This window comes from Nyctibius grandis, chromosome 9 (assembly GCF_013368605.1).
Source record: "Nyctibius grandis isolate bNycGra1 chromosome 9, bNycGra1.pri, whole genome shotgun sequence".
NCBI classification, from domain to species: Eukaryota; Metazoa; Chordata; class Aves; order Nyctibiiformes; family Nyctibiidae; genus Nyctibius; species Nyctibius grandis.
This window is the reverse complement of record NC_090666.1, coordinates 8,109,244-8,132,819: the sequence shown is the minus strand read 5'-3', so window position 1 is coordinate 8,132,819 and position 23,576 is coordinate 8,109,244. Positions and strand designations below refer to the sequence as shown.

General features: G+C 38.5%; 1 protein-coding gene across 8 annotated transcripts in view; it reads right to left on the bottom strand.

Annotated features, from left to right (window-relative positions):
- Positions 1-3,284: 3,284 nt before the first annotated feature.
- The window catches only part of LOC137666962 (aldehyde oxidase 2-like), a 52,816-nt gene continuing 32,524 nt past the window's right edge, over positions 3,285-23,576 (bottom strand). For 2 of the 8 annotated variants that reach the window (XM_068407265.1, XM_068407264.1), the window contains 12 exons: positions 19,920-20,006; positions 19,166-19,357; positions 17,665-17,892; positions 15,514-15,609; positions 14,479-14,607; positions 13,659-13,733; positions 13,238-13,290; positions 12,593-12,707; positions 11,473-11,538; positions 9,962-10,150; positions 7,977-8,144; positions 3,285-5,411 (listed from right to left, as the gene is read on the bottom strand). In XM_068407265.1, coding sequence (XP_068263366.1) covers positions 5,358-5,411; positions 7,977-8,144; positions 9,962-10,150; positions 11,473-11,538; positions 12,593-12,707; positions 13,238-13,290; positions 13,659-13,733; positions 14,479-14,607; positions 15,514-15,609; positions 17,665-17,892; positions 19,166-19,357; positions 19,920-20,006 — 1,452 coding nt within the window. In that variant the 3' untranslated portion in view covers positions 3,285-5,357. Of the gene's footprint in view, positions 5,412-5,564; positions 5,767-7,976; positions 8,229-9,961; positions 10,151-11,472; positions 11,539-12,592; positions 12,708-13,237; positions 13,291-13,658; positions 13,734-14,478; positions 14,608-15,513; positions 15,610-17,664; positions 17,893-19,165; positions 19,358-19,919; positions 20,007-23,576 lie in introns of those variants that run through there. The other 6 variants (XR_011048737.1, XM_068407259.1, XM_068407260.1 and 3 more) reach the window with 6 other exon arrangements.

Below are 23,576 nucleotides of genomic sequence, written 5' to 3'. Positions count from 1 at the left end.
GAGCCCTAGACCGACATCACTCGGGCAGCAGCTGGCCCCGTCGAGAGGGGAGCAGCTGGCATTTGTCTGAGCAATGCACGCTCCCCGTATCTGCCATCAGAGATGAAGCAGTTTGATAATAAGCTGATTTCCAGTCCAAATGCTGTGTATTTGCCCGCAAAATGTGCAAAGGCTGACGCTCGCCAGCACTGTGACAGCTGTATTTCATAAATTTAACTGCAGTAACATGCAGTCCATTTCCCATGCTGCTCAAAAAGGGATGTAACTGGTTTTTGTCTTTTCTGAGATAGTCATTCAATATTCAATAGCATATTGACTGGACATGCAAAAACAGGAAGCCTGTGCGATCAGGCAAACAGCAGTAAGTAGAACAACTAACAGAGCATCAGCGTATTAGTTCAGGTGCTAAGAAAGACAACCTCAGAAGTACCCAGGGTGAAAACTGGCCCCCATCAACATCAAAGGGAGTTTTGCTGTTGAGGTCAGTATTTTAAGATTTCACTCCTAATCTTACAATTAATTTTGTCAGCAGAAACACGGCTTTTAAGGGGGGAAATACCAATCGATGTATTATATTCTTTCCTGTTCATCAGGTTATTTACCAAGAGCTGTAAAGCTTCCTGCCAAGGTAAACTGTCTGTTTTAGAGGGGCTGCAGTCTTAATTGATTAAGCTTAGAAAAATCAGACTTGTAAAACAGCTTTAGACAAAGCTTATGTCAAACCATTTTTCTTGTTCATTTAAATATAGAGTAACTGGCAGAAAATCTGCTATCCCAAACCCAATTCTCACTTTCAAATGGATTAGATATTCCAGTTTCAGATTTGACAAGCTGTTTCATAAAATTTACTTGATACATCAGAGGGATCAGAAACACTAATTATTACTGTGTTAAATTTATGCCCAGAATGTCTGTTCTTTGTTAGCCTCTTGATTAGCATTCATGTGAGGTGCTGTGCAAATATACATACTATATACAGATACAGAGCACTCTATTCCAAAAGGCACATTTGACCATTCTTTCATGCATGCATTCCTCCAAATAACCTGGTAGCTATCAGAGCTTCTGTATGTTTACTAGGTTTCTCTTTTTCTTATGAAAGGAAGTTATAAAAGCTCATGAGGCTTTACAATTTTATTCTCACACCTTTGTGAGTACCATACCTCCTGCACTATTAGCTCCTAGATTTACTATTACAGTTGAATCATTTCTTCTTTCCTCAGATCCTAATGATAACATCACCTTATAAAGACTTCGTGTTTTCTAGTCTATACAGACAGAATTATCAGTTAAAAGCTACTCACATCCAACATAGAACAAGGTTCCTTAGTTCCAGAAGCGCAGGCCTTCTCTTCTGCAGTTAAAACACGAGTTCTTTCAGTAGCAAATATAATAACTGTCTCATCCTATCTTCAGGCTGTAGAGCAGTCTGTCTGTTAGCAGACAGCATAAACAAAACCAGCATGTTAGTGTAGGTCCTTTAAGTACTGTCTAAAAACATACGCTGCCAAAGTCACACACTAGCACGTAACTGGAGGTGTCTGCCAGGCTGAGTATAACAACATACAACATACTCTCCATGCTGATACAGGATAGGAGCTGCAATTGCAACTCAGTTCTTCACTCCTCAAAAGGCAAAACACTAAACTAACTCAGAGATCACAAGCTTCCCTCTAGACCTTACACAGCTGCCAAATTTTGACCAGGTGTAAAGTATAATGTTCCCTTGACTAAAGCTCTTGAAATGACCAGTTATCAGGTGTATAAACAGAGCAAATCACTGTGCTTCAGGAGGGGAAAGTGGGGTCACCTGCACAACCATGACTTTTAAATTAAGGTCATCCCCAGCCCTATTTCTTTTTTATCCCAACACACCACTTCCTTGGCTATGAATCTTTCCTTTTGTCTTGTCTGGCCTAGCAGAGAGGTCGTCACACCCCTCAGCTAAATTGTAATTTTTCGGAAGAAAGCAAGGAGAAGCATTGTCCTTTGGTGTTCTTATATAGTGTTCTAAGTCATTTGCATCAGCCACTCACAATCTGGGAAATGCATCAATTCTGGTAATTTTTTTTCAGTAGACGTTATTTGAAAACCTTATCCCTGATAAGCATTCCTTATCTGTCCATACAAGAGGAAGAAGAGACTACATTTAAAGCCTGGAAAAGAAGAATCTTAGCTTTTATCTGTGAAATTATTTCACCCAAGCAGAACTGGTTAGCTTGCATGTGATCCTGCTGTCTTTCTCTATCGATTATCTTAAAGTCTGGCCATATCTCCAGTGAGGCTGCTTACCTTCCGCTGTCTGTTCTTGCCTGGACTACAGGCATTGCACAATCACCCAACCCAGCATTCATTTAGTTACACTACCCTTACAGGTTAAAACTAGAGTAAAACTTGGAAGGAGTAAAATCAATATTTTGTTCATTCTACAAGACAGATATACACTGGGTATATAAACAAGGGAAAGCTTTAAAAATAAGGAAAAAGCAAGCCTGTGCTTGCTATGTATGGAGATATGAATGTGGAAATGAACCATCATCCTTTCTGGAGCTAGAGTGCTTGTACTTGCATCTGGAAATATCATACAATTTCTCTCAGCTGTACAAGATAGCTCTTCCATGCTTATGAGAGCCTCAATTGCAATAAATACAGTTCCTTTAGATGAATATGTTAGAGGCTGCATCGGCCCAAGAGGTGAGGCTGATGCAGCTCCGTTCCCCAAGGTCCAACAAGTAGCAAGGCTGAGCGTGTATTCTCACCAAGCAAACGTGCAAACACATGTGTAAAACATATACACATAAACACAGCTGTCCACACAGACAGAAACACTCCGCACTCATGCAGACACAAACAGCACCCATGGGCTCATCCTGATCCCCTCTCTGACTGATTAGCATGAAGGTCTCTTAATGGGAAATGTACATATTTGTGTATACATATATACACACACACACACAATAAGGACCCCTCCGGTAACTGGCCTTAGACACTCAGTCTGCCCAGTCACCGATCTCCCCCCTTGCTGTCACCGGCACATAAGACCCCCCAAGGCCTACAGCCCCACTCCAGCATGTCTGTCGCTACAAAATTGATTACTGCAGCAGGTTAATGCGAAAGCACCAGACTTGCCACGTCACACATTCGGAACCTTAAGCTCAAACACTGGTCATTCTTATCGTCAGTAGGAGCCAGATTTCATCTCACACCATTTTCATTGCTATTTTTTCCTTGAAACAGTATTGGTTATAGATCACAGCATCACGAAATAGCAGGACAGTGCCCTACAAGTTTGCTTTTATTGAAGACATATTTAAGAAAATTCTAGTTAACAGCCAAATGAAATCCTAAAATACAACATTCAAAAATACCCTAAGGGAGATCACATTCAGAGCGAGTGTTTTCACCTTAGTATTTGCAAGTATTTATTCATTCAAGGCACTGATTGCTTTGGTACTCATTCTAAAATGAGAGCATTTGTCTAAATCACAATTAAACAAAAAGCCAAGAAAATAAAAAGCCAAGAAGGTAAATCAGATTATGACAACTGCATTTCAAGGAAAGCAACACAAAGACATGCTAGTTCCTGCTGTCAGCTCCTTGAAGTCTTTCATATCATGAAATTACAAAGCATATTGCCAGTTGAGCTCTTCCCATTAGCTGTAGCCTCTCACAATTTACCAAGAGAAATGAACAGGAAAACTTTACCAACGTAAGCTAGCAATTTCCTCATTACTGGTAATATTAACTTATTGTAAAAGAGTAAAATCTTGTTGTACCTCTACAGATTTAGATTAAATATGACTTATTTGAGGGTGTGTGCAGGTCACACTGTCTTCTATACTATGCTAATTTCAGGCTGCATTCTCAGCCTTAAAATAAAGGAAAATAGTCTAGATTTATGTTTATGTAAATGAGTCGAGGATCTGAACTAATGCAATACCTGTTGAATATCTCCAGAGTTATTTCTTATGCTACTGTTTTGGGTACACAATGATGTTGTTAAATGTGTTCTTACTGTTAATTTTATTGCTTTGAACTATCAAATGCAGAAGTTGAATATTCATTTGCACGTATACCTATGTTGGCTCAGCTCAGCCATTTCCTTTTCTCCCTCTCAAACACCTTTGCACTTGCTTTTCAGTCTCCGATGCTCCATCAAGATTCATATAGCTGCCACTGCATCACTTTAAAACTTCCTTTCTAAAACAATGTCTGTCAGAGCGCCACTAATATTGTTTGGCACAGATGAGTTAAACTGTGAGCTGACACACCTATTTTTAATGATGAACTTCTATTGTCATTGTCTCCTCTCAGCCCTGCTCCCCTCCACCTTTTCATCTCAGTCACCTGCTGCACATCTGTTACGCTGATGGTTGCAATAGGCAACGCCATTTCAAAATGAGCGTTTTAGATAAGAAGACCATGAGGTTTTACAAATGTGGTGGTCCGTCCCCCTGTATCTTTGCTCACTAATCTATGTTATCCCAGAAATCCTCACCTCTGTTATGAACTTCACTCAAAGTTGGTACTGGGAACCTGTCCTGCTATTTAACCCTTCCTACCTCCCGTACACCTCCCTCACCTCGTGCCCTCTCCTTACCTACAGATGAATGCATCAGCTATGTCCTACTTCACCATTTTGCTGGAAAGGAGGAGCAAAACTGTGGGTAAGACAAAGGAGAGGAGGAGTGAGCACTGACAATGCAGTGAATAGCAGTGATTTTATTCCTGCTCAGAGAGGTCAAAATCGATAGTCATTCAGAGAGATCTAATGGTATGGAGCAGGCCTGAGATGGGCTGTCAGGAAGCAGAGCGCTATACTAGCGTATTACTGTGGTTACTGTGGTAGTAATACTATATCAATGTCTAGAAAACATTTGGCAGTATGTACTTTTAGAATCTCTGTTCTGCTGTAATATTGATACATTGCCCATCACTAATTTGTACAGTGTCTAATTCTGATCTTTGGGATGTTTATGTACTAGAAGAACAGAAAGAGTGGATAACAACAGTTGTGGATCTCAAAAGTGGATGTAGAAGTGGCAAAACGGTACTACTTGGCATGTGCTCTTCATTGCAGATATTTTCAAAATTGCATGCAAATTCTTTGAAGTTCACGGGGTAGCTCCAGCACTGTTCCAGTGTAGCATGGAACACAATAAATGGATGTTTCAAAATGAGAGGTCTCTTACTTGGCAGGACAATAGAACTTGTTCTACAAAGATGGAGAGAGAAAGAGATATATATCTCTCTCTCTCTGTATGTAAGTATTACAGTTCTACTTTCTTGCAGGAATGCTTTCAGTCAGTAAATGGCTGAAGGAGTCACCTGGTCATTTGATACTTAGGAAAGCAGTATTAATCTATATTGATGGCCCATGGCTTATAGGTTCCAGGTTTATCTTTCGGAATCTGAAAGAAAATATAAAGAAAACATCATTTTGCTAAGGGGAAAGAAAACTTACTGTAATTCACAAATGCATGTTCCTTATCAGCCATTAAAGTGTCATTGCACACACAAATCCCCGCTTTCTCATGTTATAAAGTGTTGTGAAATCAACTTACCTCTAGTCAACAGTAGCGTACTTGTAATTGAACAGGTAACTAAGCGCACATCTCCATAGCACAGGTGAGCTCACAGCCTGAAAGGCTCAGATTAGAGGAACTGACATATGAGGTTCCATTATGCAACATGGTTTAATCCGACTGCATTAAATCATGGAGGCCATGATGTTTGCAAGGAAATCCTACATTTCTGAGGGCATTCCTGGAGATCAAACATCAACTCCTGATGACTGGATAACAACTTCAACTTTATTTAAATTCTAAATTGTTACCAACTGTTTGCACAACACCTAGCCCACAAAGTTCTTGATCTTGGCTATGACTTCTATTAACATGAGAAATTCTATCACTGTGAAAGACTTGACTGCTGGATATCCTGCACAGAAGGAAACAGAAGTGGACAGATGTGGAATTCACAGCCCCAACCTTCAGGCAGGTTCAGCTCAGGGGGTTTCTAGCTGGCTGCCATTGGAAGAGATAGGGGCCTGCACGTTTGCCTGACCCAGTTTGTGTCCCTTTGCACAGAGAAATTCTCAGCCTAGGGTACAACACAGTTGCTCAAACTTGTGGGGCTTTTTAAGTTGAAAGCTTTAATTGATGGACCTTGTCACAGTTTGGTCTGGTGTTTCCTATTTTCCAGGCCCCCAAAGCATTTGTTTAATTTGCTTTCTGACTGGATATGAATTGAGGGGAGAATGGCTGCTAAACTCTTTCATTTTTTCTGTTTGATAATTGCTCCTATGCTTTACTCCTTTCATTTTTTTTATACCTTTTTTTTCTTTTTTTCTCTTCAACTTATAAATAAACAGAAATTTTGGGCAAGTGACAATGTATTAAGCAACTCCAGGTGTATCTACTTTTACAGTGTCAAAAGGATGAGTGCAGTGGAAAACCTGTTGAAGTGGATAAAGCTATTAAGTCAGAAAACAATGTCATTGTTCCCATCTTGCCCTCCTTTCTGAAGAAACTCTTGCGTGATCATCGTTGGCTAGGACAGATAGGGGGAGGGAAGTTGGGTCCTGCCTCATAGTCTTACAAAAATAAGTACTCTCCAGCAGGCTACTGCTCTGTCCTGCCAATCCCTTCTGGTGAGGGAAGTGCAAGATATAAGAATAGCAGATTTAAGGCACTACTCTGGAAAGAAAGACACAGAGAACTGCAAGAGCGAGGGTGTATTTTCTTTCCATTCTCATTTTGAAGAAAGCAGAGGCAAAGCACTCAGATGGTTATCCAAATAACTTCAGCCATCATGGGAGAAATTTAAATAAAAGGTCACAGTTCACCAGCTGTGGGTACCTGTTCCATCTGTGTGAGAAGGAAGATATTAGAAGATAGTGGTATGTCAAAACCAGCCACTTTCAGAGTGGGGAGCTGTACCATTCTCAAACCTACACATCAAATCTACAGAGTCATTACAGTGTCTGAGATAGGCAGGAAATGGGCACCTTGCATGTTTGTCAAAAAAAAAAAAGGCAGAAGATCGGGGTATCTAAAATCCATTGTCCTTCTTAGGCCCCATCGTATCAGTGCCTGCTGAACATCTCTTCATTCCAGAAAACAAAGAAGAGAGAGCATGACCTAAAGGTCAAGGTGGAGGGCTCTCACAAACCCAGCTGGAAATGGATTGTACAGTGGGAAGAATCATTGCTATCTGCTTTTTTATAAAAATCAAGGATGTGTTCACTCAAGCAGCTCTAGCAATACTTCTAAGATCATGACACAGAAAATGAGCTTATATGAAGTAATTGGGACCTAGACAGTTTAGGCCTTTACAGTGAATATCTTAAATCTGTACCCTTAGATTCTGTGGATGCCACTGTCAATGGTGGTGCTTGCATGGAAACATAAATCTAAAATGTTTTATTTGGGAGTGCTCTTGTGCACCCAGCCTGTGTTCTGACTCCATGTTGTGACAAGACCTGGATGCATATCAGCCCATATTTCCATCTCGTTGGTTTTCAAGGAAGAAAAGAAGGAAACTGGGGTACATGGTTCACAGTGGAATCAGTCTAGATGAGGAGCAGAGGACAAGTGATGGAGCACACCCGCTCTGTGTCTAGACACAGTCATAGTTCCTAATAGAGATGCAAATAAAGTGACACTAAAGACAAAGTCAGACTATAATCTGAAAGGTGCTTTCAAGGGCTTTTAGATTAAAGGAGATACCTAAATTGGGAACATTACCACTGAGGAAACAGCACAAGTTCCTCAGTTCTAGACTCTCAGTTCATGTTACTCTGTCAACATAGCTGAGCAAAGTGCCACTGATTAAATAAAGGGCAAAGCTCTGCTAATTGTGGTATGTCGAAGAAAGGAGATCTGGCTCACTGATTAGTCTATGTGCACAGTCCATTCACATTAAAGAGAATTGAGGAGCTGGCTAGCTCATAAAAGGAATGAGAACAAGCTTACCATCTCAGTAAAGACATCATCACAGGCCATGCGAATCCGCTCAACAGTCAAGGGGCTGTTCAGTATGAAGTCCAGGGGCAGTCCTCTTTCTTTCCGTGCAGCAGCCACTGCATCTCGTATTGCAAAGAACACTGAGCTGCCCAAGAAGAATCCGGCCTCGCCCATGCCCTGCAGAGGAAAGAGGCAGCTGGAGAGACTAGCCTTAGAAACTGTCGGCAGAGAGTTAAATCAGCACATCTCCATTGTAGTTATCTGAAATACACCAAATAACAGCAGCTCAGTATTTGGTCATGTCCAGCATATTTGGATTCAACAATCTTCCTTGGATCTCTGAGAACTTTAAAATTGGAAAAACATCAAGGATTGGGATGGGGATCATTTTAAAATTTACAATACAGCTACACTATCAAAAAAGCATCTTGCTGGGACTTCAGTGCTCATGTTATAAAGCCATGAAATAACTCATGACTTCTCACATAAACTGCCTTTTCCATACCCAAGTGCAATTAATTCTACATGATGAAACAGAGGAAGAAAGACACCCACCCCCACTGTCCCCTTAGCCCTTCTTGAATGGATAAAGTTTGTGCTGTTTAATTTTGATAAGAAATGTGCCCTTTGTCTCTATCTGTTTTCTTCATGTAGAGGAGTTTGTTTACTCATTTATACCATGTAAGGCCATAAGAATATGGAGTGGACTTTCTTCTGGAAATTCCCATTCCTTTGTGTACTGGTTTTCGCTAGGGTACAGTTAATTTTCTTTGTAGTAGCTGGTATGGTACTATGTTTTGATTTGTGCTGAAAACAGTGTTGACAACACAGGGATGTTTTCATTATTGCTGAGCAGCGCTTACACAGCATCAAGGCCTTTTCTGCTTCTCACACCACCCCACCAGCGAGTAGGCTGGGAGTGCACATGGAGTTGGGAGGGGACACAGGCAGGGCAGCTGACCCCAACTGACCAAAGGGATATCCCATACCATATGATGTCATGCTCAGCAATAAAAGCTGAAGGAGGAAGAAGTGGGGTCATTTGAAGTTATGGTGTTTGTCTTCCCAAGTAACCATTACAGGTGATAGAGCCCTGCTTTCCTGGAGATGGCTGAACATCTGTGCCAATGGGAAGTAGCAAATAAATTCCATTCCTTATTTTGCTTTGCTTGCGTGCGCAGCTCTTGCTTTAGCTATTAAACTGTCTTTATCTCAACCCACGAGTTTTCTCACTTTTACCTTTCCAGTTCTCTCCCCTATCCCACTGGGGGCAAAAGATCAAGTGGCTGTGTGGGGCTGAGCTGCCTGCTGGGGTTGAACCACAACACTGTCATACCTGCTTTAGATTTGAGGCTGGAACAGTGGGCATTCCTGTCTTTTAGTAGCCAGAGGCCTACACTCCCCTTTAATTCTCCTTTTATTTTGAGGTGCTTTTTTTTTTTTTTTCTCTTATTTTGAGGCTATGAACAGCGCTCAATCCTAGTACTGGGTGCCTCCTCAGAGGATGATGTACCCTTAAAACAGAAAGAATGGTGCTCTACAATGGCTAATGGAAGAACTGGGTTCTATTCCCATACCTATCATAGATTTCCTATGAGATTCTAGAAAGTCACTTAATCTCTTGTCTCATGAATTCTCTGCCTTTAAAAAAGATCATAATATTTCCTTCTTCCATCATTTCTCCTGTCTAGACAGTTTAAGCTCTTCAAGATGCCTCTTTCACTTCTGCTGTATAGCAAAACAGTTAGGAACAAAAAAGTTTCAATTTTGATTAGGGTTTCTAAGTGCTACTGTAATACCAATAAATCACAGGAAGAAAATTAGTCCAAAAACTCAGAACATCAGTGTTTCACCATTTAAGTACAATTTATTCCATAGCTGAAACTGGAATTATTTTTTGGGGGAAAAAAAAGTCTACCATACACTACAGTCACTTACGGTTTTGCAGCAGAATCACCTGGTGTGCTTGCAAATGGTAAGTTTGGTGTGTTTACCTTGGAAGAATAGATAGCAGTTGAGTTGCGTGAATTTGGCAGTAAATAGACACGGAACTGCTCAGGAACATCACAGATGGCAGGGATCTTATATGTATCTGGGCCAAGACTGAGCTGCTCTCCTTCTGGGGAAAAGTAGATTTCTTCTAATGTATAAAGACCAACTCCTTGAATGAAGGCCCCTTCAATCTAAGCAAAGCAAAAAAGGTAAACTTTTACATCTCATTCAGTCATTTTGAAAGATAAAAACATATATACAATTAGACTTACTTTTTAAGATTACACATGAACTGGCATCTTTCCTTCCAAAAGTAGAAATTAGCCAACATAGACCAAAAGAGGACCAAGCTGTCCTCATCTGACTTATACAAATGTTTTCATTGGCTCAAGTTCTACTCTTCCTTATTCCTGGCTAAACTCACTGTAACTAGTACAGTTACCTCTGGTTTACTTTGGCAAAATTGCCAAAGAGAATTGAGTCAAATCCACTGACTTCAAGCTTATTGCTCACAGGAACTCCAGTGAGGAGATATTTGCCCAGCGACTATGACATTAAATAGTCCGCTCAATCTGGTATTTGCTTAAAAAGATTTGCAGATAGCTAATGAAATTTCTTCTAGAGAAAAACATCTCAGACACAAATAGATGATAGGTTGGATATGAAGAGAAAATAACAGGCCAACCTAAAGTAGGAAGGAACAGCTGCTGAGTAGACACCTGCCCTATGACACTGGTGACAAACACTGGTGGCAAGGTGAACATAGAATTGAACTGCTAAGAATGATCTGACAACTTTGGCAATCCTTGAATGTGCAAAATGAGCATAATCTTTTAGGCAAAGGGCAAATATATGAGGATGAGCCTGTACTAGGATAAATAAGCAGGGTAAGAAAGGCTTTTAAATGTAGGTAATAATTTTAGGAGCATTTCCTTTGACTCTGCAAAGAAATGACAAATATTTTTTACACCACTACTTTCTTATTTACAAACTGTTAGTCAGTGACAACACTTTTGTCACTATTCAATTTGTCTGTAGATACAGGTAGTTGAATCCATAATACAAAGCTATGGATATAACAGACCTTTGAAGAAAGGTCGTTCCATCTCAATAGCTTTTTCCATTACATCGCAGCTGAAGTCAACAGTGCTCTGTAGCTGGTTAAGATTTAGCCCTCAGACAGTAGTTCTGGGGTAGAGTCAACTGATCAGGAAAAAGTCATAAGCAGATTCAGGATGCTAATCCTGTCTGGCATTTCCAAAATCTGTTGGATCTGCTTTTCTCATCACTTCTCAGAAGATGAACAAGAAGTAGAAAACTTAACCTAGTATTATTTACAGATGAAATAAAAACAAATACGAGTACATCTGTCAATCCAGCATCCTTGAGTGGTAATGGATAGTGTCTCATAGGCTTTGATGGCTATTAAATTGACCAATAACAGCAATCATTTAGGCACAAAGAGGAATGTTCACTAACATCTAATATAAAGCAAAACTATGGAACTTCATACCTGTCCTATATCTATAGCTGGATTTATGCTAAAACAGGCATCCATGACAATGTCTGTTCTGATGTTCTGTTAAACAAATAAAAATTGTTATAAAGTTGTATTTAAAATACACAACAACAAAGGGATCCTAAACAATATATAGTCTCACCCATTAAAGTTGTGTCATCACAAGTATTATAAATTTATTCTGAAACATGAAAGCTACTTGAGACAGGCTGTGTTGATGGAGAGTTCATCTATATAATGCATTTTTGGTGGTTGTCTGAAACTTGGAATGTGATGTGCACATCCCATGAGTAACAGGATGATCATGAATTCAAGAATGGCTTTGTTGCTTGTTCTCCAATAGAAACAGAATTGCTCAAAGTGATGTTTAGCCACTTCCTATGCTTTGCTGTGAGTGTGGAAGCACAGTCACCTGAACAGAAGTTCCTTATGTAGAGGAGGGGACAGGGAAGAATGTCTGCTGGGCTGTTCTTATACAAGGTCTGGTGGCTTCTCCTCCTAAATCCCAGCCTGGTGTAGTTTGAGGCGGTTCACAGACTCCAGTGATTTTGGAGTCTAGCTCCACACGGTCTACTAGATATCTGGCAGTCACTGCAGCCAAATGTGCTTCCCCAGTAGCCAGAAGACATTGGATGGTCTCCATACAATGTTGCTGAGAGCTGTCCCTGCACTAAATCCCCTTTGCAACAGGTCATGTTATGTGACTGTGGCTTCACCTGTTTTAAATGTAAATCTGTTAAAAAGTGGACTGTAACTAATGATATGGTCTTGTTGTTGAAGACCTAACCTGTAGGGAGATGTTCAGAAGGTCTAATTGAATTTCAAAGCCATCATATATGGTAGAAACATTAGACCTTCTTTATTTTCTGCTGTTCTCATGGTGTTTCTTATTCTTCCAGTTAACATCAGACTTCTATCACAAGAACAGGATGAACAAATTATACTGTAAAGGGCAATATAGCCATTTATTGTTCTGCTGGCATTTTGTTGAGTACATCCAACAGACTATGTCTTCATTCTTAGTCAAAAGAAGCAAAAGAAGAAAATGTCATATGAATGTAATGATGGTGGGAAATTCACCCAACTCCAAGTTCACAGTATTTTTTGACATTACCTTGTGGGCTCCTGTTAAGCAGTCAATTTCTACTTCAGAACATGCAACTCCAAAGAGAAAATATGGGAACGCATGGCCTTTCTGTGTGTCCCAGTTCATGTTTGTAACATAACCTCTGGAGGAAGTAAGAACATCCCTCAAATTAGATGAATTTGATCAAGATATGCCCCACACCCTATCCTTGTCCTCACTGTAATGTGATACATGATAAACTCTCTAAGCTAACTATTTTTATAGGATCTCTGTAGTCAAAGACAATCTAGGGTGTAGCACCACTGATAAATATGTGTTGTATGGAATGATTTGGGAGGATAGAAGGGTTGCAAACCATGATGACCATGGAACATAATTCCTTGGGGGCCTCCTGTGTCCTACTGTAGTTGACCTTGGAGAAGACTATGCATCAACTATCAAACTAGCTAACCAAGGGTATAAAGTGCTTCTGAAATCCATATGGGTTGAAGAGAAGAATTCCTCTTGCTAAACACTGCAATCTCTGGTCCAGGCAACTTCTTAATGGTTTGTGTGCTGCCTCTAACATGGCACTGGGAAGGTTGAATGGGGACAGTTTTATCCTTCCTGAAACTTACTGACAAAGTAGCACCTGATGACAAGAAATTAAAAAAGACTAATGGCTTTCCTTACTTGAAATAGCCAGTAGCTGAAAGACTGATGCTTTTCTTGTGAGCTTCACTGATCTGAAAAAAGTATACTCATTATTAAAGAGAGAAAATTAAAAATTCTTTACCTCATATTTAAAGAAAAAGTGAAATTTTTTTTAAAAAAACCCAAACATTTTAAAGAAAAAATAGCTCTAAGTAAAAGGTTTACATTTCCTTGTGCCCTGGACTCATCTTTAGGAAGGAACACATTGCAGAATCTCTAAAGTTTGCCATACTTACCAGGACATTGTGTTGCACCACTTTTACACAGTTTATTCTCTTCCTCTCCTCCAGTTTACTTCATGCAGGAAGGCCCCTTCCTCCCTCCAGAACAATGGCAGCTTCCACTCTACACTCATGGGTTTATAATAATTTAATAGTAAGAAACAGAGAGAGATATTTACCCAGTCTTCCCATTTGCCATTAGGATTGTCTCTTCGTATAGGGTCCAGACGCTTCCAAAGGATTTGACAAGCATCCTAGGGAGGAAGAAGGTTGGGCACCATTGACCAACCCACAAACCCAAATCTATCTGCCGTTTTCAAAGCATTACAAGTTCTTGCTTGGTGATGTTAGTTTGTTAAACTCATTCTGAGGGCCCTAACTCTGTTAATTTACTTACAGTTTCTTTACTTTGCTAACTGCCAGCTAGAAAGCAGCACATTGTAAAGAATGGCATTGGCATCTGCTCTAATGTAACTGAAGTATTCATATACCAGGCTATCACTGAAACCATCATCAAAAAGAAGATAAAGGGCCTGACTCTCCTCCTATTTTGATTTACTAGATAGAAAACCACTGGCTTGAATGATTTATTACAAAACAAATGAAAGCAGAATTGGTCCCAAAGAATTTAAGCGGATAAGGGTGTTTCAGTGTGATTATTTAAAAAAATACCTGAAATATACCTTATGCTAAATTTTACTTTAAATTGTGTTTAAATACAGAAGAAAGTGAGGATCCATAAATTTATCTAGCGGCAATCTAAAAAAGCCTCCACATTTGTAAATCTTATACAGTAAAGCAGAAAAAGCAACCTTTTTTAAGTGTTCTGTAATTTGCCTTGCTTTGAACTATGCATGTAAAATAAACTAGCAAGAGAGATTTTGAGATAAAAGAACTGCAGGCAGCTCAAAAACAAAAAGAAAAGTTATGAATCCTCAGAGGGACATTCATTATTCAACAGAACCACTGATTATGTGAAAAAATGGTAAAAAATCTAACCTGGACTGCTCTTGCATTGATTTCTGTTCCGACTGATCCTGCTGTGTATTTGCCATTAGGTACAGTTGTTGTGCTTGTTTCACAGAAGTGTATATATGACAAAGGTATCTTCAGTTCACGACTGGCAATCTGTAATAAAAGTAAATAAAAAGATATCCAGTCCCACTCGAAGATGCAATCTCAAGTCAGGAATTCATCATGCCATTCATCTCTATACATACACACAGAGAAATGACCTAGTTCAACAGTAGTACTGCGACTAGGACAAATGGAGAAGTCTTTCTTAACAATTATTCTGTAAAACAAATGTTTTATAAATAAATTCAGGTAATAAAAGATAAGCTAAAACAATACAATGCAATACTATATGTTTTGCCTCTAATTAATTGCTCTCTCTAATCAGGTTTTGGTTACATATGGAAAACAATCAAATTTAAAAGACAATGAATCATTCTTCCTCATGGAGTTTCAAATCTTATGGATATATTTTATTTTCTATCTCATTTGAAATGGCTTGGTTAGTTTGTGTTCCCACTTTATTGTTTTTCAGTGTTCTAATATTCAGATGTTCATTCAGCTCATTTTGAAGGAGTGGCCTCATTTTAGCTCCAAAATGACCTATTCAGCACATAGTTTTGTTTATCACTATTTACACCACAAATACATACAAATTAGCTGATGTTATCACTGGTGTTAGATACACTACACAGTTACATTTTCAGCACTTTAAGTCCCTCTGCAAAAAGCCATTGGGTCATTTTTGCATGTGCTCTCTGTGCCTTAGCTATCCTGATAACAGTGATGTTACCACAAGGATGTTCATCTCCTCTCCATGTCTCGAAAGATCACTTTGATTATAGCTCATTTTTTTCCTAAGTTTTGTCTTCATCAATAACTCAGAAGCAACAACCCAATATTAAACTTAGCTTTCCTATGTCTATAGAATTTGCCTATTGGGCTTCTTAGTGCCATTCGTCCTTTTGGCTCAGTTATCTTCTTTGTGTTTTGTTTACCCTTAGATGCTCGCTAACTCACCTGTAACATCTTAGTGTGAATTCCTTGTCCCAGTTCAATTCCACCATGAGTGACTAGCACAGACCCATCTATATAGATATGGACGAGAGCTCCAGCCTGAAGAAAAGCCACAGAAACTTGGTAATTTTCTTACTGCACAGAACAAAGGTCCATAAGAAAGAGAGCAAGGAAAAGACACATTTAATTCACAAGAGTCAGTATATTATTAAAAGGGAGAGGAAATACTCCAGCAGTCTGATGATAACAAATTTCACTGCTCTAAGACAGGATAGACTTTCAATGAGCTAGTAGTTATTCACAGGAGTTCTGGAGGGATCACAGTAATTACTTCAAATAACAGAAAAGCATATTTTTCTTCTCATGAAATTGGGTGAATTAAGAACATGCTGGCTCTAGTTATAATATATGTGTAGCCCCAGACACTGTTCCCTCCTCATCCACAATAAGAAGAGGACAGAATATGAACCTGGAATCAAAGGCATTTTGGACAGATGGCAAGGTATCCCCTAGTATGAACATCTACAGAACTTTTCTTTTAGAACAAACAATAGCAGAGCTGTACTCTCTGTTTTTCTGAAGCTGAGGGATTAGTCCTAGTCCTTTTTGTTTGCATGTATCCATACAGGGTAATAATAAACTGATGTTCATAGTATATCATTTTGATGAAGCAATGACACAACTGCTCTTCCATTCTCTCTCATAGGCTGTCAAGACGATGGCTTAGAACCTGATTCACTTTCTGTTCATATTTTGGTGCAGCCTTGTGTCAATAAATAGCTATCTTAAACGGGAAATGCAAGAAGCAGGTGGGAATGGAAGTAATGAACTTTCATTCATGGTAAAAACAGGAACAAATAACTTCCCAAGGAATGGTGATGAAAGAAATCAACCCCAGATGAGCCATCCACTCCTATGAAAGAACAAGTGGATATGAAAGAGAACTAGAAATTCTGTAAGGAGACATTTCACTGTAGCATAAAATCAGCTACCAACACTCAGAGAGCAAACAGTGGAGTCTGAGAAGTGTTGTGAAATACAGTGCCTCCGGGACATCTTTTTATTTGTTATTAATTCTACATTGAGAAATAACGGTCATGTGATCTCTTTGGTGCCAACTTGCGACATTTGCAATCAGGTAACGTTTTGCTGATGTCAGTTAGAGTCTTAGCTGACAGAGACAAGATTAAACAATAAATCTATCCCCTAAGATTTAGATCTAGATTTTTGGAAATTCAATGCAATGCCTGAGCTTTATGTTGAAGGTTTTGGTGAAATGTAACTATTATTTTTTTTTTTTTTTGACATTTTGTATCAGATGAATTGTGATCCCTAGATGTTTCTTTACCATGAGAACATTGTTGGATAAAATATATTAATGTCTCTCTGAGCTCTTAATCTACAAAACTGCACAGAAACAATCAAGAGAAGGAATGAACAACTAACATATTAACCATGTGGATTTACTTTTTCATGCATTGTACCCTCATGAACAAATAACAAAGTTTGTTCATTTAACCTGAAACTCATTTGAAAGAATTTTTGGTTCAAGGCACGAATTAAAAAAAAAAAAAATCAGAACGAGAAAATTTCCCCAGAAATACCACTATCTTGAGCCATAAAAAATTCCAGTAGCAGAGCTTAACCTATCATATAAATGGGACTATCTGAACTATAGGAATGATAATTTTTCTCACTATGGACCAGATTATGGAAGGTTCCAAGTTCCGCATTTTTACAGTGAATTATTTAGCTTTTAGCTGGATAAAGATAGCATGTTGGGAATCAGAAATTCACATTTCTGTGAGTGAATAATCATAGAATCATAGAATGCTTTGGGTTGGAAGGGACCGTTAACCCAAGGGAAGATCATCTAGTTCAATCCCCTCTGCCATGGCCAGGGACATCTTTCACAAGATCAGGTTGCTCAAAGCCCATTTCATGCTGAGTAAGCATTTATAAAGAGATCAGCCAGATAGAGTGATATTCTTTCTGAAAGAAAGTATATCTCAGTGGATATTTTATGCTAGTCCATCACGTTGGAATTCTTTTCTCTTTCTCTTTCCTCCCTGCCTGTAGAGATCATACTTCCTCTATTTTTGGAGAGAAAAGCAGAGATCTTAGATTGTAAAAGTGCTATTTCAAAGAGGTTACCTGATGAAAATAAGTTGCATTAAATCCAACAGAAAACTTCATGGGAATGATGGCAATCCCTTTCTTTTTCCAATAATTTTTTATGTTAAATTCTTCCACCATTGCTTTTCGGCTGTAGTAGTCAGACTTGTCCAAACATTCTTCCCAACATTTCCACAGATTCTCTGCATCAAACTCTTGTTTGGAGGACGTTAGGTTAACTCCTTTGTACATGTTTATTTCCCTAACCTAAACAGCAAGCAAATTTACTCAGTGCTGAAAATAAACATTGCCTTATAATATATTGACATATTATACATAAAGACATGTCATATAATGATGTAATGATATGATTAATGCTTATCTATAATAAACATAATGTCATATCACTTTCTCTACGGAAATCACTGCTCAAATAGTCTGATTTTTTTGCTCATGTCAAATGCCTGTGAACTTAAGTGGTGTCTGTGCGATTGTTCACAAGGACTACTCAATGCAAAGAAGGTTGGTAAACTCAAATTGTAAATAAGACTAGACAAAAACCACAGAACAACATGGAGCTGGGTGAGAAGCTCAATAGTGGTGAAAGAAGAATAGAATGGATACCTGGTAAATCTCAAGGAGACTTTTAAAAGTGGGGAGAGAACACTCATGACATGTAAGGAAACCTTAGAGCAGCTCTGGGCAAGGCACTAAGTTAACATGAGGAAATCGATCAAAAGTGTGGAGCAAAGCTTGGGCTTGGAGATAGCAAGTGGATAAGTGAAAGCAGAAGTTAAAGCTGGAAAAAAAACCTGTTTAGCCTTTGGAGATATGTCTGAAAGCTTTCCTGAAATGTGGTAAAGGACAGCAAGTAAATGGGAGAGGGAAAAGATTCAAAGAAATAGGGAAAAGACATGATGGTTGGCATCTTAGGAAAGTAAAATTATTCATAAACCATAGTTTGGATATACAAGAGGTTGGTACATACAAAAGAGGAAAAGCTTACACTGTCTAAGCAGTGTGTAAGGATAGATCTTGAAGATTGGAGAGGAAAGGGCAACAATTAAAACTGTTGGGAAACTCTCTGAAGGCTGAGAAGCCGCCAGAACTGTCAGCCTGGTAACTGAGGTGACAGGAGCCACCTGACTAAACTGTTGATAGATGGATGGATGGATAGAAAAGATGGAAAGTCCAGTTCTGAGAGGCTGAGATGCAGGTGACAGCTGAACATACACAAAGTGATCTAAAACTGGTCACACAGTACAAGAGATTATACTGTTTTGACTGAAGCTGGTCATACTAATGGCAGTCATCGAACATTTTGCAACAGATCCTGGGCCAGTTTTCTCCAGTCTTATCTGTATTGTATCAAGTATTATTCTATGGTAGCATAGGTGCTGAATAAAGTACCATTCAGCCCAAGTAAAGTTGGTAGATCTGGTTCTACAAGAACTGGCTTAAGCACAAGGAGCTTCGGACAGTCTAGGTCCTAGAATTCTCTGGCATCCCATGTTTTATTTGGCAGTCTTAGTTCTTTTACCTTCTCTTGTGGTAGGCCAGTCTGAGTCGCCACAGCCACAATACAGGTCTCCACAAACAGACCTGCTTGGGGAAACCCAAATCCTCGGAAGGCAGTATTAGAAGGCAAATTAGTCTTGCAGGCATGGCCCCTGACTCGGAGATTGGGGATACTATAGGCATTGTCCACTTTCAACAGAACATACTCAATCACCTGTAAGAAGAGATTATAGTTGTTCCAACGGTTCCATTTCCTTTAAAAAGACAGTGAAACCTGTGAACGACACTCAAGAGACCAATGAGATGTAATTTTTTTTAAGGAGGTGTAGAACTATACTCAGGAGGCCTGTTCTACTGTTTTTTACACCAATGTAGGGAAAAAAAACTGCATTTAAATCAGAGAAACTACATTTAACTCATAGGAATTACAATAGCATAAAGAAGCATTACTGAGGGAAAAATCAGAGCTTCAGTTTTGGGGAAGAGAAGGAATAACATTATGATAATACGCTACCTAATAAAACTTCTTGTCTCTCTGTCTTCACTGAACTTTTAAATCTGAGTTTTCTATGTCCAACATCACCTGACAGGAAATATTGTACCTCCTTAATGATACTCTGTAATTGACATCTGGGCCACAGATGCATTTTTACTTTAGGCAAATGAGAGTTGTACTTAACAAGAATAGACATATTCTTAAGAGAAATAAATTGTGACAAATGCTGTTATTTTCTTTTTGTGACCAGTGTAAGTGGTATCAGTGAAGAAGGACTTACCAGCTCAGATTCATCTTTTGTACAGCCACCATTTATATAGCACTGAAAATCTGCAGCTATGATTCTACCATCATTCATGAATCCAACCTGTAATATAGCAACCGATGCATTAGTGGTCTTTTCTCTCCTGTATTTCAAACTTCTCTTTATAAATAAGCTAGCCAGTTAACAAATACCTCCTGAGGTTCAGACTACAGAACACAACGGGATTTTTCCCACTGAATTGGAAGAATTACCTGCATGGATTTCTGTCTATAGGATGGTATCAGTTTGGATCTGAATATGCAAACCAGGAGCAAAATACATATAAAACCCACAAATCATCAGAATGCCTCAGCTGCCCACAAAGCTATTCTCCCACATAGACATTGACTGTACTCATACAGAATCTGAAAAGCTTGTTCACCACTGTTTTCTGTGTGAATAGAGACCCGAAAGAGGATAACAAGATCACTAAAGAAAATATTAACTATGGTTATGCTTATTCTACTTTCTGAAGTATTCCTTTTGTAATCATCTTTCATCCTGATGATTTCATCATGTAGACAACATAAAAACACAAACCAATGGTGCATGTATTTTGCAGATTACATGTTCAGAAATATCCACCAAATTTGACTTACTTCTATTTCTAGTTCCTTCCTCTTCAACTTTTTTTAAAAAAAGGTAATGTATGGTTTTATATCATTAATAGTTTATATAATAATATTTAAAGGGGAACAATAATAGAAAACTAAAATAACTGGAGACCAACTTGTTAAATGATGTAAACTGATGCAGCTCTATCAGGATTAAGGATAAGAAAATAAAAGCTAATGAATATTATTCGTTAAATCCTGCATAGCTGCAGGATAGGATAAGAGATGGGACTGATGGAGAGAGTGGTTTTTGCTTAATGTAGTTAATCAATTTGTGCAGTTTTTGCAGTTACTGCATTTAAGTAAAGGAAAAGTTAGGGTTGGGGTTAGATTTAGGATTTGAGAGATCAAGATCAACATTCCTTCTCCTTCAAAATTGTAACCATTATCCAAACTTTATGAAAAAAAATGGGAAATTGTTACTACATCAAAACAAAACGTGAACCATAAGTCTATGGGGACTTATTGAAAATTCAGTGAGAAGGATAATTCCTCCCTTGTTTTTTTCTCCAAAAGCATGACCTTAGTCATAATTCATAATCTTTATCCTAGCTTCAAGATAGCTAATTAACGAAAAATGGCACCAGAATTAATGTCATTAATTGATTCTTCTGCTCTAAATCCATACCTAAATATTTAGCTTCATGTAAGATTGGACAGCAGGAAAATAAACTCTCCATTGTTTCTTTCCTCCAAGCCTAGTCCTACTTCTAACATCCATCATAAGATGCTCAGATAGCCAACAGCTGAAACCAAAAGAAACATGAGCTTTTGCCACTATCAGTAGCTTTAGGACTCACAGACAATTCAGCAAGAAAACAAAATCTTGACACCTATTTTTACCTTCCCTAGCAGTATCTATAATCTTAGAGGTCCCTGGTTAAGAGGGATCTCCACTGAACTGAACCATGAGCCCCTTTCAATACCACCCGACAAAGCTTGGGGCCTATACAGTATTTTATAAGAAGTAACACTCGTCATCAGGTCCTTTGAGAATCCCAACCCTCACAATTAAAAAAAAATAGCCTTAATAACTCTTGAGTAAAAATTGTTTGCTCTAAAATTATACATAAAGCATACATCCCATTCAGTATAAATACTTCTTGTAGCTCGGGGGCTCATGAAAGACTCTAAAAAGAAAAAAAAAAATTCAAACTCCACACTTCTTTTTTCCCCCGATATCCTAACCCTAACTTTTACAATACTCTGTTAAACAGTATCTGCACCAAAACTAAACATAAAGCATGCCTCCTTTTCAATACCTACTCTCCTCCAAGCTCAGATGCTAATGTCACTTAGGAAATCAAACTCCAGAACATTTCCTCTCAAAAACAGTAACCTTAATCTTGGCCTAGATTCTAGAATCCTCAGGTAACCAGTATGTGTGCAAAATTTAAAAAAATGCTAGAACTTCACCAGAAAATCTTATTGCTATTGTCTCTACATGACTCAGCAAACTCCTCTTTGCTTGTTTTCTTTAACATACCTCTAACCCTAACCTTGGCCTAAGCAATTCTTGATAAGTGATATCTGAATCAAAGGTTTGAAATATATGTCAAATGTAAGGCATGACCCAGTCCTCATCATAGCTTGAAGGCCCATGTAAAATTTAGAAAGAAGCCAAAGTCCTCTTGCTTTCATTTTCCTATGGACATAGATGGGTTCCCTAATGCAAAACTAAATCTATGATAGGGATTCCCAGTCAAAAGATGACTGAACCAAAATGAAACATAAGCCAAATGCTGCTTTTCCAAGGTAGCTATCATAGTACTTCAGGGACCCAAGCAAGTTTAAAAAAAAAAAAAAAAAAAAAAAATAATTTTTTTTTCAAACCTAATCCTGGCTTTAGAAATACTGTGGTACTTTATTCCTTCAGCAAAACTAAACATAAGCCAGGAACATCTATCAACTGCAGCCCTCATCCTACCTCTGGTACCTGTGTAAGACTCAAGAAAGAACCAAGATTCTAATTCCTTCTTTTTCCTAAACTTTACTTAATGCTAATGTAGTGCCTGAAAATATTGCCAGTGTCTTCATCAAAATTAAACACAAGACTTCCTTTCATTCTTTTCACCCTTCCCAGGTGCCTGTGGAATAACTCAGGGGGAAAACAAACATCTCAGCCCATATTTTCTTAACTTTGTTTCTAACTTTAACCCTAATACTACCATCAGTGATATCCAGGTAATAAGAAGCTGCATGAAAACTAAATATAAGCCTTTTCCTTTTCTAAAAGCAAGGCTTATCAGAATTTTGAAGTTCATAGACAATTCAGCAAAAATCACCTTCCATTCCTTCTTTTCCTTATCTCTACTTACATCTGCAACCTAAATCCTAATATTAATAATGCCACTGTTATCAATATCTGCCAATAACCTATTAATAAACAGAAATTAAAATAAACTGTTCATCACTTAAAACATCACCATCACCTCCGACTGAGGACAAAACTAGTTATATTAGGCCTGTCTTCAAACGTGTCAGGTAACAACTATATGAAATATCCCAACCTGGAAGTTTTGGGTGGTTGATATACACATATGCAGTATATGCAGTTACTCAGACCTGTGACCCCTGCAGGACTGAGAAACAGACCAAAATTCTCCTTCCATTTTTTCTGTAGCCACAGTCCTAATACTATTCCTAGTATCAAATATATATAGATGACCTATATATGCTGTAGCAGCTCTTCACTTAGCTAGCCCTCATCTTAATTCCTGAAGTCTGTGCAGGGCTTGTTAATAAACCGTTTAAGCACTTTTCCTCAAACCACAGTCCTGCCCCTAACAACATATTTTATCCTAGATTCAACCATAATCAGGTAATGGATACCCAGAAGAATATGAAATACATATGCTATTGACATCTGTCAGTCACAATCCCATTCCTTGTCTTACAGTTAATACAAGATTTGACCAAAAATGAAACTTTCCTCCTTTCCTTTCCCAAATCAGTTCTAAACCTAGTCTAGTCATAACCAGACTCTAACAGTATCTTTGTGAGCAATATCTTCAGCAAA